This window comes from Pelodiscus sinensis, chromosome 8 (assembly GCF_052426305.1).
Source record: "Pelodiscus sinensis isolate ZL-2025 chromosome 8, ASM5242630v1, whole genome shotgun sequence".
Taxonomy (NCBI): Eukaryota; Metazoa; Chordata; order Testudines; family Trionychidae; genus Pelodiscus; species Pelodiscus sinensis.
This window is the reverse complement of record NC_143059.1, coordinates 27,555,194-27,570,352: the sequence shown is the minus strand read 5'-3', so window position 1 is coordinate 27,570,352 and position 15,159 is coordinate 27,555,194. Positions and strand designations below refer to the sequence as shown.

Below are 15,159 nucleotides of genomic sequence, written 5' to 3'. Positions count from 1 at the left end.
AATTTGTACTATGGGAATGCAATCTTTGGATACCCAGCAGAGCACTATATTTCTTTATTTGGGCAAGTCCTGAATGGACACAATGTAGTGCAGGGCTACTCAACTTTGGAAGCCACAGGGCCACAATGATACTCACAGCACATGACGAGGGCCGCAACTGAAGTATGGTTGCATGTACATGCATATATATATGCAAATATATGCAAATAGCATCTTTCACACTGACAGGAATGAATACAAAGATTAAGGCAAGACTATCCAATACATAGGCCCCATTTAAGTCAGTTCTGCTGATATTAATAAAATGCAATATTTACCTGATTTCCCCCCATATGACAGCACTTTTAATGAGCAATGACAGTCCAGGAATTTAACTATTAAAACGCATATCAACAGAAGACCATTGCCACATGTTGAGCCTCATGTAAACACAAACTGTACCATGGGCCGTAAACAAATGGGCCGCAGGCTGCATGTAGAGGCATCTAGGAGTGACATGTTTAACAGGCTTTCTAAAGGTATCTGGTATGTCTGCTTGCAAAAATCTGTTTCATTCTATGACATGTTCACATAGTATGAACATTCCACATGAACGCAAACAAAATTACACAAAGTTGCTAAACCTGCACACAAAACAAAGCAATAATATGAGAATAATTTTAGGACATTATATTACATAGCAAGATACAACGAATTTTCATCACGTGTTGAGAAAGGTAGCCCTGTAAGTTTTATGGTGGAGGGTATACAGGGAAACGTGTATGTAGGTATATGTGCGTGAGAGGACATTGGCAGACTCTACTATTAATACTCTAAACACTCCTATTAATTTATTTTCAGAGAAAGAACTTACTTGTTTAGGGTCATCTGTGAGAAGTCTAAATTTCCTGGGGGTTTTGCTTCTGGCAAATTTGCAGCCATTGAAATACATACTCCATGAACAGCCAAATGAGAATGATGCTCCACAAGTTTCAGGATCAAGCCCCTGACATGCACAAGTGCGGCTGAAAGACAAGTAAATGCATGACTATCAGCTGGCAAAGCAGAAACTTTCTAGAGATACAGGATTACTTACACGACTTCTAGAAGCCATAATGAAATAACAGAATGATTTATAAATATATCTGAAATTTTAAATCAATTGTTTCTATTATCTATTATTATTAGGCCTGTATTATCTATTTATGAAAGAATGATTGACTTACTATTCTTATAAGTCATTCCCAATTAAGTCAACCCCCCAAACTTTTATCTAACATGAAAATATATATCTCCTTGTTACACCCACATTAATGTAATTTTGACTTCTCCAGGTTTAATTAATTTAAAAAATGCAAGTAAATGGCACTCTTATTACAGCCTCCCCTCCCCCCATAAATACTGTCCACGGCTCTGTGGAACCTGTATACTGAAAGTCATCCACATTTTGAAGTGAAAGAATACTAACATGGAAGAATCGAGCTATAAAAGGATTCGGATTAGAGACAGACCCTCCAAGAATCTGCACAGAGGCAGAGCTTCTTGTGAGGTATCATTTGGCAGCTATGAATTTTCCCGAGGGGTATCTGTGTTAGTCTGTAACTGACCACTCGTTTTTAAACTTTCCAGTCAATTTATCAGCCAATGGGATAAATTAGTTTCATTTCTGACATGCAAAGGGACATCCCATGTTTGAATGCCCAGGTTCTCTAACCTCTGAAGCTCAAGAAGTTTGATGATAACCTAGTCCATTCTGAGTAGCACAGCATCAGTAGGAATGCAGCAGGCATGGATCCAACTAATGCACAATCTTGGAGCAGGGGTGGGGAACTTACAGCCCATGGATTCCTAAAGTCCCTGGCTACGTCTACACTGTAGTCAGCCGCTGGTCAGTTTCAGCAGTGGCTGACTTGGGGACGTCTGAGGCAGAGCAGCTGGGGTGCTGCCGGGTTGGTCCAGTAGCGCCGAGGAGCGGTGCTGCGGGACCAACTGGCAGTGCCCCAGCTGCTCTACCACAGGCATCCATGAGAAAAGCCTGGTCTGCTGGGGGGGGGAGGGGGAGGGCGCACTAACTGCCCCCCCCCACCAGCAGACCATGGAGATGCGCCACGGTCCTGCCGCCCAGGTCCTCCGCGGCTTTGCTCCGCGTCTCCCTGGTCTGCAGACCAGGGTACGGAGCAAAGCCACGGAGAACCCGGACGGTGGGACCGCGGCGCATCTGGGCAGTCCCGCCGCTAGCGTCCTCCGCGTCTTTGCTCCACGTCTCCCTGGTCTGCTGGGCCCCCCACCCCCAGCAGACCAGAGAGACGCGGAGCAGCTTTTCTCGCCCCGGAGGACGCGGGAGGCGGGACCGCGGCGTGTCTGGGCGGTCCCGCTGCTCGCGTCCTCCAGGGCGAGAAAAGCCCCGTTCGTAAGTACGGATCCGACATAAGTCGGGGACTGCCTGTACTGCAGAGTTTTTGCGTCAAACCAGCCGTTTTCGCACAAAAACTCACAGAATGTCCACACTGCCAGTACATTTTTGCACAAATAAACTTACAGTAAATCAGAAGAAGAGAGGGGTTTTTGTGCAATAGTTATTCCTCTTTCTATGAGGAATAAGCCTTTTTGCGCAAGAGCTCTTGCGCAAAAAGGTGTGTGTGGATGGGAAACAGGGCTTTTTGAGCAAAAACAGCCTATTGAAAGACGCACAGGTGCCCTAGTGCAGTGTTTCAACCTTTTTTTAATATAAAATACCCCTTAAAGAAAAAAAAGATAATTACCCCCAGTACCTACAGTTTTCAGACACACACATATTTTTTTCTACCATTGCAACACAATTGTTTAAACAACTTAATCATAGCTGGGTGGGTGATGAAATTTTTGGGTGTAAAAAGTACAAAAATAATAAAGTGCTGTAAAACTTAAAACAAAAATTCAGTTTTATCCAAATTTCAGTTGTGTTGATGTACCACTGGTTGAGAAACACTGACCTAATGGCCATTCTGTTAATGGCAATCAGAGCTCTCCTGCAAGAGAGCGTCCACGCAGTGTGGACACTCTCTTGTGCAAAAGCGCATCGCTTTCCTGATGCACTTTTGCAGTGTGGACACACTCTTGCACAAGAAGTTAAAGCTTCTTGCACAAGAAGCCTGGAGTCTAGACGTAGCGTATCACCTCTGCCCCAGTATCTTGGTGTCTGTATCTATTTCAAATGCCCCATGTTGCAACATACAAAATAACTGTCATCAAAAAACAACCAACCAACCAACCACCCCACAAAGCAATTCAATCAGGAGAAATCAAAATCACTACAAAATGTGGGTACAACTAGCTAAAAAGCTGAAGACACAGCTACCTGAACTGTAATACACAATTTTCCATTTACATGAGAGCCTGAAAGAGTGTAACATATAGTTAAAAAAAACCATCCTTAGAGATATAAGCTAGATAGTACTTGATATGACTTGCACTGGCAACAGTCTAGAGTCACCCTGCTTGAGGGGAAGTCCTGGAGGAACTGTACCACCAGGAGATGCAATTCCTTTGGGACACCCAGCACACAAAGTGAGTGTACATACGATGTTCTTTCTCAGGAATGTACAGTGTGTTTTCCACTTATAGTCCAACCAAACTGGTGCAGCATGGCAGTCACATTTCACCTCCTTCCTATCTCTTTGGGTGATGAAAGGCCTTTATTACCAATAAAGGGAGCAATCCCTGTCTTGTCTTAACACGTGCATTCCTATTGCATGTTCTGGCTCTTATTGATTAACAGGAATTGAACACCATACTAAAATGACACCTAATGGTTTATATTTTAAATACATTTATATAGTTTGATTTTTAAATCAAATATGTTTCCTTTCCTGCAGACCAACATACAAAACAATAAGGAAATAAAAGGTGCTATGAACTTCACTTACTCTTCATTTAACGCACATCTACGGCTTGTGGGACAGCCATATTTTCTGAGACTCTGTGTCAGTTCTTTATATAATGTATCAGCCAGAAGATGAGGAATCCCTTCCCAGGCCAAAATCAGAATCACTATGACGGCAGTTTGGCAGTGATGTCCTGCACGCTGACGTACCAAGCACAGCAACTTTTCCTCATCACTACTTCTTCGTATCACCTATAAGAATCATTTTATTCATTCTTAGATTAAGAAAGGAAATATTTCTAAGATCTTTTGCCACAAACTTGCTTGCAAAATAATCCCCTACTGATTAATCCTATCCTCTTCTTATTCATTACTATATAAATAAATTACATTCAAAATAAAAACAAAAAAGAAACCAAAATACTTAAATTACACTGAAGGCTAAACTTTCTCCTCAGCTATTTATGTACTCCACTCATTGAGGTCAACAATAGTCATTTTTGCAACCTGTCCAATTAACTTCAATGCAAGTTGTGAGCATTTAACAGCAAAATTTAACCCTAAAACTGTTAAATAAGCGAGCAAAAACAAGAAGATCCCAAGATAATATTCTATAAACTTGGAACTTCCTAACTTTTGCTAATTTATATCATAAGCTTAATATTATTAAAATCTTCTGTATTAACTGTGAATTTCTAACTCTAGCCTTGAAATATTCTAGCAGAAGCCTCTGCTGCCCAGAGAGGTCCCAACAATGATGGGCTCTAGGGAGGACAATATCTTATCCTCTTCAATTGAGCATGTTGCTGTACTGCCCTCTGGTCTGTGTAAGAAATCAGGAACTCTTTTCTGTGTCTGACTGGGTAGAAAGAAGCAGGAAGATGGGTTAAGAAAAAAAATAATTATAGGAGAAATGGTAATCCTGGTATAATTGATTGACTGAAAACCTAATGTCTCCTGTGATATCATACTGACAAGACTACCTTTAAAAAGTAAAATTCAGGTACGTAAAAGAATTTACCTCAAAATTACATAAACTTACGTTAAGATAAGAACATAAGACTGGCCATATTGGGTCAGACCAAAGGTCCATCCAGCCTAGTATCCTGTGTGCTGACAGCAGCCAATGCCAGGTGCCCCAGAGAGAATGAACTGAACAGATAAAGATCTCTCTCCTGCAATCCATCTCCACCCTCTGACAAAAAGGCTAGGGACACCATTCCAAGATAGCTTCTATACTTATTACCATATCACCTTTGAGATTATGTAATTAGAAGAAAGCAGTGAAGAGAGATACATTTTTTCTCTATTTTTACAATAAAACTATGAGTAAGACTTTTCCTTGATATTGTTTATATGCAAAATTTTTAATTTGTTGGCAAAGAATTACCCCCAGAATAACAATGGGGTCCTGGCATATGACTAGCAATACAAATAACAACAGATAATCAGGAGTACTATTGACTTTATAAGACATGCAAAGCTAAGGAAAAATTTGCTTGATATCCTACTCCTATATGTTCATTAGGTACTTGCCATAATTAGAGTCAAAGATACATTATGTAAAAAATAATCAAATTATACTAAATAATAAGTAGATAAAAATTAGCTTGGCAGGGATTGGTATTCTCCAAATAAAACTAACAGGATACCGTGGTCTCTCCATGAAGCATTGCTACTCCCATTAAAGACTGAAGTCCCATTCATAAGGTGAAATAACCACATAGTAGTAGCCTGTATCTCTCATGGCAAACAAAACTGAACTATTGAGCCCACACATGCACCTGTTGCAGACATCTGGGGCACAGCCAATATTCTGTGACAATACTAGAAGTATCCCGAAATAGCTATTCCACATCTAGTGAAGCAGCCCGTTATTTTGAAATAACAGGCAACTTATTCCAACTTCCCAGTAATCCTTGTTCCACGAGGGTTACGGTGCATTTCGGAATAGCGAGTTATTTAAAAATTTGGCGCTGTGTAGACTGCACCAAATTACTAAATAGGGTATTTTGAAATACATTCTAAATAAGGTACGCAATTTGCGTAGCACAAATTGTGTAGCTTATTTCAAGGTAGGGGTGCTGTGTAGACGCACCCTTACAGTGAACAAGTAATACAGAAATCATATATATGAAGTTCATATATGAAGTCATGAGTCACAAATGCAGTAAAACCAGCATGCACAGGCACAGCATGGCAAACATGATATAACGACAGAAATACAGGCAATAATACGTAAGGAGACAATCATTCATTACACTGCCCTACCCAAATAACCCAAACGGTCAGCATGTGGGTAAGATAGTAATGAGGGACTGCAAATGCAAGAAGGGAAGAGAACTTCACCTGCCCATATGATACTTTTAATGTCCAGGTCAATATGTGGGTTGCCTATCTAGCCAATGACACAGCCTCCTTGTTGTTGCGAAACAATTCTAGATCCTTGGCCTAGTCATCCATAAGCATCTGAATCATTCTGACACATTAATGTGGGAGAACTGCCACCTTTGCAGTTTCCCTAAAAACTCACAAACAACTAGAGAATATTTAATATTAATGGATTGATAGGCAAACTGTTACAGCTTAGCTGGAAAAAGCAGACTCTGTGTTCATATGTGTTAAGAGAAAGGCAGCTATAAATAATTTAAGTTGAAATCTGAATAAAACACGTAACAAACACTGATATACCTGAAATTAAACAAAATGCCTACCAAGTACTTCTAACTGTGGCATCAATCCTTAAAAACAATCCTGGAAGTGATTAAGCAACCACGATTTGTTACATAGGCAAAATAATAAGAGTAGGAAAATACTTCATTTTCCATTTGGGCTAAGTTGGAAGTATTTACAGGGAGCCTATTATGCCTGATATAGAATACAAATAATTTAGAATTGATGACAGTTAACATTTTATAAACTTTTAAAAAACAATTATTTTAACTCGACAAAAGAGGGATTTAATTTCATTGTTCAATATAAAATATGATGTTACTAGTGTCTTAATCTTTCTCTTTCTCCGGTTTCATAACCAGTATGAGAAAGGCTAGTACCTCAGTTTCTCAGTACAAAATATTTGTCCTTTCATATATTTTTAAACGGCAAATGTACAGTTCAGAAAACATGATGGGCAGGAAAATAATATATACAGTCAATATGCTCGCTCAGAGTTAAATATTATTGAATTAGTTTCTTTATGTATGAAGTAGATAATGTTTACTGGACCCCAAGCCACATTATAATACACTGCTTCTCAAGCCATAAAGATGGCAAATAGATTTATCAGTTGTCTGAGTTTTATTTTTGAGGCTCTTCTGTAGTTACGAGTATACCATATGTTCTTAATTGTACTGTGTTGCTTTGACTCCTGAAGTCTTATGCTACATCTACACAGCAACATTATTTCGAAATAACTAGCATTATTTTGAAATAACATAGTCTGCATCTACACAGCCAGTAGTTATTTCAACATAATGTTGAAATACTCTCAAGCTAGAGGACTTCTTACTCTGACTCCTGCAACCCTCATTTTATGAAGAGTAAAGGAAGTCAGAGGAAGAGTGCTCCATTTCGACTAACACGGCTACATTTCTATTGCTATGTAGGATGAACTCGAAATAAGCTATTTCAAAATAAGCTATGCAATTGATGTAGCTCAATTTGCATAGGTTATTTTGATTTAAGCCCTGCTATATAGATGCACCCTTAGTGATTTCTGCTTCTGCTTTTTCTATCCGAGGTAACACACTTTTCTTGCCTGGCTATCTAGTTTGAGTTCAACATGAGGTTAAATAGTCAAGTACAGTTCCTCCATATCAGAAGATGGTGACAGTGCAGCTAGAATTCTGGAGCAGTGCCATTCCCGCATTCCACAGCTGACTGGCTGAAATCAATAAAAAACAAACCTTGTCTCTATTAACACATAATCATTCCATAGCAACACCATGTCTAACTTTAATTCATATAGCAAACATAAGTGGCATGTCTGCATGGCGCAAGGGCATATCCAGCAAACAAAATTAGCAGGCAATTCTTGCAATTGAAAGAAAGAAAGATTCAGAGTGGCTTAACTGAGAGTTCTAGTCCATCCTTTTATTTATGGATTCCAAAGGAATTATTTGCAGGTGAAATGCAGCATATGGAGCTCTGTAAGGCAGCCTCTCCAAGGCTTACAACACAACCTCTACTGTTATAATGTAGGTACAAGTCAGCTAGCTGCCTTACTGGTTTTCACCATGTGCAGAGATGGGCTACTGAAATTCTAGGTGTTTTCCTGCTGGACTACTACTCCTTTTTTCCAAGGGATTTCCTCTTACAAATGAGGCCTTAACACATTCCAATATCACATTCTTTTCCAATGCATTCTGAAATCAGGAGTAATGTGGAACTTTACTTCTGCCCAGGCATTCTACAAAACAAGTAAAATCAAGGTTCCACTTGATTTCTGATCAATACTCAACATGCTAGTTTTGATTATAAAGTCCTACGTGATTTTGAAGCTCACTAACTCTCTCCATATGCAACAGGAAGCATTTACAATATTCTGTGATACTTAAGATAGCAATACCCAAATTAATTGGGAAGGGGCCAGTGACGGGTTCTTCAGTGAGGAATTCTGAGCTCTGGAATCCACTTTCTACATTGATTCCTCAGGACCTAAAGTTCATAACCTTCAGGGTATCCCCTAAATTTCACCTGTTATCCCAGTTCTTTTCTGGGCAGAACAGAGGATGCTACTGAACAGGATAAGCTTCCAAAAGATGACATATTATGGTGCCTGATGGGAGATTAATAGGTATAGTTCTTAGGTTTATAACCTACCAGAAAATGTACTTGTACTTGGTGTTGCTCAGATCTTTAACTCAAATAAGTTTTGTTTTTCTTCACTTAAATCATTGCTCTGGGGTGGGGCTAGAGATGAGGGGTTCAGTTTGCAGGCTATCATGGGGAGAGAAGACAACCCCAGCCCTCTCTCACTGCAGCAGCTTGGGGCCAGGTGAGAAGTGCCTCTCCATGGCAGCTGCACTGGCACAGCCAGAGGAGTGATACATGACTCCCGGCTGGAGTCAACAACAGTTAGAGGAGGTGACATTGGGACTGAGGACCCTGCACATGCAGGAGGCAGGTGCAGGATCGGGGCCCTTTGGAGTTTTGCACCCATGGGGACTCAGTCTGGGAGAAAGGGACAAGCAGTGGCTCAGCCCCCGAGGGCACCATGGATTGGACCCCTGCCAGACCCTATCCCCTGCAGGGCTGGACACCCCATGGTCACCTACCCACTCACCCCCATCTTGTTGTGCCGTGGCCAGCCTCCCTGCCCCTCCATTTTCCTGAACCCTCCCCCAAGCCACCTTGACCCCAGTCCTGTTCCCAGGGGCACCCTGTCCCACAACTTCCAGAACCCCCTCAGTCACTTTGTTCCTGAGCTTTAGCCCCAGGCACTCCTTGACACCATCTCCGACCCCTGGACAGACACCCTACCCCCAGCCTGCTCCTGCACCCTCTCCTATGGCTAGACACCCTACTCCCAGCATGCTTCTGCACCCTACTTCCCACCCAAACTTTGCACCCCACCTCCAACCCAGATCCTGCACTCCATCCCTATCCCACTCACTGGTAGCCCTATCCCACATACTGAACCCCTCATTTTTACTCCACCCCAGAGCCTAAGGGGGTCCATAAAACCACTAACTCCAGAACCCCAGAAAAGTAAATCTGGCCTATAGGAAGCCCTGAACCTCAGTCCTTCCTATCCCTTCCCTTCCCCTTGCTCCGTGGGGCTAGAGAACCAGAGGAGTGAGGTGTTTCAATTGGGGGCCATGTGAAGATTGGGGCTTTTTGGGGGAGGTTTTTTTGCTTCTACTTGTATAATCCCCAACTACTGATTTTTTTGTGGGTCAGTGGCCCCTGACACAAAAAGGTTCCCTACACCTGCCATAACTACATAAAAAAACCCATTGAAACCTGTTGTATTGGACATAAATGAATATTTTATTTTATTTAAAATGAAGTTTGATAAACTAACATGAGAAAGTTAAAGTGCTTAATCTCGTTAATAATCTAAATTAAACCATTCTCCCAACTGCAGAACTAGCAAAATATCTTGGGTGTAATTATGTAATTAACAGTGAGTTTTCATTAGCAACTGGTGATCCATGGAAAGGTTTACATTGAGCCAGGTGGTCCATTGGCCAAAAAGTTTGAGAACCACTGCCCTAATATATTTTTAAAACAAAAATTATTTCCTGTGGTTAATTCTTTTTATGCACTTTTCATTCAACTCTACTCAGTGCAAGTTTTTATTGATACCACATACTCGAGCCTTACTCCTTTTTTATTATTATTATTTTCACAAGTTATAATTGCTCCGTTTCCTTCAACAGACACTAGCATTTTTTTATTGTTAGGTAAGTCAACTGCTTCCTAACATTTATCTGTAACAGTGTCTATTAGGTCAGGGATAGTCAATAAATGGACCATGGGATAAATCCAGATCACCAAATGCATCTGAACAGACTCTGACCTCTTGTTTACTTAGGGTATGTCTACACTACAACGTTATTTTGAATTAACTTATTTCAAATTAGTTAATTTGAAATAACGCATATAGACCCAAAAACTAATTCGAATCAGCGTTTTGCTAATTCGAAATAGCGCGTCCACACTGATTGGACGCTGGGTTGCATTTAAGGCCAGTTGAAACCGGTTCCAGCAGGGCATCAGGTCAGTAGTTGCTTTGTGTGGCTGCTGTCTGAGGCTATCTGAGGCTTGTGCTTAAAGGGACCCCCGTGGACAGCTGGTTCTCAGCTTTTCCGCTTGCTTGCCTACCTCACCGAGGGACAGCAAAGCATTTTCCTCTTCGCCAGCAGGGGGCCGTCTGGATCCGGCAAGCCCTGCGGGAGAGCTTCCTGGTGGAGGAGGACTGACTTCTCCCTGCATGCCCCACTGGGGCCTTCTTCCACCCTCACCTCCTTCCTCTTTCCCCTTCCTAACCCCCCTTCCTAATGTAAAATAAAAGCACTTGTTTTGCCAACAAAAATCTCTTTTATTTTACATAACTGGGGTGGGGGGGAGGGTAGGAATGAGGGTGGGAGAGGGGAGGGGGAAACCTGGGAGGAGGGAGCTGGAAGGGGAGGAAGGAAAGGGAAAGCTCAGGGTTTGGGGGCTTGCTGGCTCTCCCGTCTCGCAGCACTGTGGGTGTAGGGGCGTCGGGGGGAATGGGTGTGGAGGGTGGGGCAGGAGGGACGGGGGGGAGGAGGAGTGGGAGGAAGAGCGAGAACTGGGGTGGCCGCAGGGGCTGGAGCAGAAGGAGGCAGGAACCTGTCCACCAGGGTCTGGAAGTGACCTCTGAGGGCACGGCCCTGCTCCTCCAGTGCCTGCAAGCTCTGCTGCCGCAGCCATAGATTCTCGCAAACCCAGTGCTCCTGGTTGCGGAGCTGCTGCCCCAGTAGCCACAGGTGCCACCGCTGGTGGTACTCCTGGTTCCTGGTATGCCTGCTGGCCCAGGTGCGGGTGGCTGGTCCAGGCGGGATGGTGCGCCCTGCACTTGGAAGTGCTGCGGCTGTGGTGAAACAAGAGGAGTGGTCAGTTCTTTCTGGGGACACAGTGCGTTAAACCCAGCCCCACTCTGCAAGACGAGTTCGGCGTCTAGGGAACGAGCCAGGGCCCCTGCATGACACCCAGCTGCTGCTCCATGGTGGGCAAGGCCCAGGCACACGGTCCCAGGGCTCACTCTCCCCGCTCTCCCCCCATACACATCAGGGGACCATGATGGCACTCACATGTAGAGCCCTCCCCGGCCTCAGACGACACAGCAGATGTGCTCTGTGGGATGACTTCGGGGCCCTGAGTCCTGGGCAGGCTCCCTGCGGGCTCCTGGCTGTCGGTGTCCTCCTCTTCCTCCGTTTCAGGGATAGGGCCCTCTGCCCCAGGGTCGATCACCACCCGGGGGGCACAGACTGCTTGAGCCTCCAGGATGCGGTCCAGGGCCTCAAAGTGTGGGCAGGCCTCTGATTTTGTAGCGGACCTGCCCCTGGATCTGCATGTGGCCTCTGGTGGCCAGGCTGGCAGCCATGCGGCTGTAGACAGCCGCATTCCTGTGCCTAGTGCGGAGATCATGGTCATTGGAGGCCTCCTCCCAAACCTCAATGAGGTCCACAATCTCTGCACTGGACCAGGCGGGTGCCCGTCTTTTTTGGCCCCAGGCAGGCTCCTAGGAGCTGCCAGCTTGGTCCTGGGAAGAGGTGAAGGGCTGGATGGCAGTGGGTGGCTGGCCCATCCTGAGCTAGGTGCAGGGTCTGCTGGGTGAATGCTGGCAGGCTTGCAACTGGCATAGGCACCATGGGCAGAATGTGCCCCTTCAAGGGCTCCAGGGCTGGGAGGGGGGCAGAAGAGTTTTTCTGGTTTGGCCTAGAGTGGCCACCAGGGCAACCTGGGAAGGGCTAGCCTCCAGCTAGTTTGAATTAAGTGGCTACACAGCACTTAATTCAAACTACTTAATTCAAACTTGGCGTTACTCCTCGTAGACTGAGGTTTACCAAGTTCGAATTAAGCGCTTCGCTATTTCGAATTAAATTAAATAGCCCTTGCATGTATAGCCGCTATTAAAGTTAATTCGAACTAAAGGCTGTTAGTTCAAATTAACTTTGTAGTGTAGACACACCCTTCTTGTGGCATTTTTATAGTTCTTGTATGATTTTCTCAACATTGACAATACACTGACCAAGAAATTTGGACAATGACAAAAAAAATTGATGCACTTGTCTCAGGCTCTTCCATTCTTTCTGCATCACTTTACTTCTAGATATTTTTACACATGGGTCCTCCATGCCTGCCTCCACACTAGTCCATTTGATTTTCTATACTGTCCATCAGTTAATGTATCTGTTTACTATAAGGGCATGACTATACAGCATAGTTATTTCGGAGTAACTGTTGTTATTCTGAAATATCATAGTGTGCATCTACACAGCAAGCCATTATTTTGAAATAATGTTGAGCTGGAGGACTTCTAATTCTGACTAATGGTGACCCTCATTTCATAAGGAGTAAGAGGAGTCAAAGGAAGAGTGTTCTTCCTTCGACTTCCTGCTGTGTAAACAGTGTTCTATGATTCTATGAAACTCTATGGATGACATAACAATTCATAGTTAGTGCTTATATGTAAAAATGTAAATATCTGAAATAACATTAATTTGCACATTTAAAAAAAATCAGAATTTCCATCTGTGTTCAGGTTGTTCCTAACTAGCATCTTTTATTTTGGATAACTGAGTATAAGAATCATGCTTAGTACACATAATAGAACTAGAAAGTCATCAAGTCCAGTTCCCTGCCATCATGGCAGGACCAAGCACCTGATAGATGTTTACATGCTCTTAAATATCTCCAATGATGGAGATTCCACAATCTCCCTAAGGCAATTTATTCCCGTGCTTAGTCATCCTGCCAGTTTGGATGTTTTTCCTAATGTCCAACCTAAATCTCCCTTGCTTCAATTTAAGACCATTGGTTCTTGTCCTATCATCAGATTTTAAGGAGATATTTTTCTCTCTCATCCTTGAAACACTTTTTTAGATTACTTGAGAGCTGCTATCATGACTCCTCAGTCTTCTCTTTTCCAAGCAAAACAAGCCCAATTCTTTCAGCCTTCTCTCATAAGTCATGTTTTCTAGACATTTAATCATTTTTGTTGCTCTTCTCTGGACCCTCTCCAAGTTCTCCACACCTTTCCTGAAATGTTGCTCACAGAACTGGGCACAATACTCCAATAGAGGTCTAATCAGCGCTGAGGAGTGTGGAAGAATTACATGTAAAAACTTGTAGCTTAAAGAACACTTTCTTTTAATTTTTAAGGAATTAAATGTGTTCCATCCTCCTCTGATTTATTATGGTACATCCATGGATTTAATTTAACCACAGTAGAGCAGATTGTCAGGTCTTATTTTAAATAAATTCATTTGTAAGTTAGTTAAAATAAAGATGTTTTTGTGAATAAATATAACCACGGAAAATTTTCTTAATAACTGATGAGACAACAACCTGTTGGTCAGAGCAGAAATATGATAAACAATTGTTAAGAAATAAATGATAGTTCAATATAATCTGCAAAAGTTCATGAAGGTAGAGATGGGCATAATTTTCTTCAGAAAATACATGGGTCAGTTACTAGAGTGGGATTACTGAAGAATTATGCCACAAAAAATAGAACTTCCTCCCCCAATTAAGCTTAAAAAGTATAACAGAAAGAATAGGAAAAGCCCATCTTCCAACCATGAAATAATTACATGGCTTCTAAAAAAGCTCAAGAATAAAAGTGATATGGAGACTTTCATAAGAACTACTTTGCTCTTTTTTAGCTCAGCTCAGTAATGCTATTAAGTGCAATTTACTTCAACTGTGCAAATGCTTTAGTTCTACTTACTTGAATTATTTCTTTAAGATTGTTGAAGTAATTGTCTCAACCTTTGGCAGGAGCTCTGGAATAAGGAATAAGTTCTCTGTGAATAAAAATTACTTGATTTAAATTGTCCCTTAAAATAATCCTATCTCATGAGCATGTGCATGAATTAAGATATTTAAAGTAGCTAAGAATTTGGATTTTAGTTGAAGCCTAACATGTCAGGTGCTGAACTATTGTGTGACTGAAAAAATACTTTGTAATTGGTTTAAGATTACTAATATGGATCAGTTAAACTCAATATAGTATGAATGAGACACAATAATCAATTAAATTTGAAATATTACTTGCAAGTAAAATATGAGAACACAGGAAATTACTGAACCAAAAAAACACATGATCCAGCAAGTTCTCTGCAGGCTATTTCATGTACCCCATCCTGTCCTGTCTGTCTGCTCTGAGACTACATGCATGCATGCATGCATCCCTTTCTTCTTCCCTCCTTATTTTCCCATAAAAGTGCACAGATGTCTCATTGTGGGGGAGTTTCAGGTGGGATTAGAGTGGGGACACATTCCAACTGTCTTTATGAACTGCCTGTATACTAACGATTTCCTAATTTGTAGATATGTTTGTGTGACTCTCCTAAGCAGCCGGAATAGTTTATGTCAGCATCTCTATACTACCTTGTTCAATAAGATTCTCCACAGCCTGACATCTTTTGTGGTCAACATGAGTGCAAATTGACTGCAAAAGATGCCAGACAGTGGAGAATCAGCTGCTCTAAAGCCAGTGGCTAAAGCAAATTGATACAGGAAGGGGTACTCTCATTGCTCAGGGCTCCAGAGAAAAAGGAGGGTTGCTGCTCTTACATGGCTGGGAGAGACAGTAATGCTCTCACTTTTTTTTAAGCAGAAGA

At 42.2% G+C, this 15,159-nt stretch overlaps 1 protein-coding gene across 3 annotated transcripts in view; it reads right to left on the bottom strand.

The window, feature by feature from the left end:
* Positions 1-15,159, bottom strand: part of TET1 (tet methylcytosine dioxygenase 1) — a 142,328-nt gene that overhangs the window by 42,338 nt on the left and 84,831 nt on the right. For all 3 annotated transcript variants that reach the window (XM_006125251.5, XM_006125252.5, XM_075934927.2), the window contains 2 exons: positions 3,885-4,093; positions 854-1,004 (listed from right to left, as the gene is read on the bottom strand). In XM_006125251.5, coding sequence (XP_006125313.3) covers positions 854-1,004; positions 3,885-4,093 — 360 coding nt within the window. The remainder of the gene's footprint in view (positions 1-853; positions 1,005-3,884; positions 4,094-15,159) is intronic.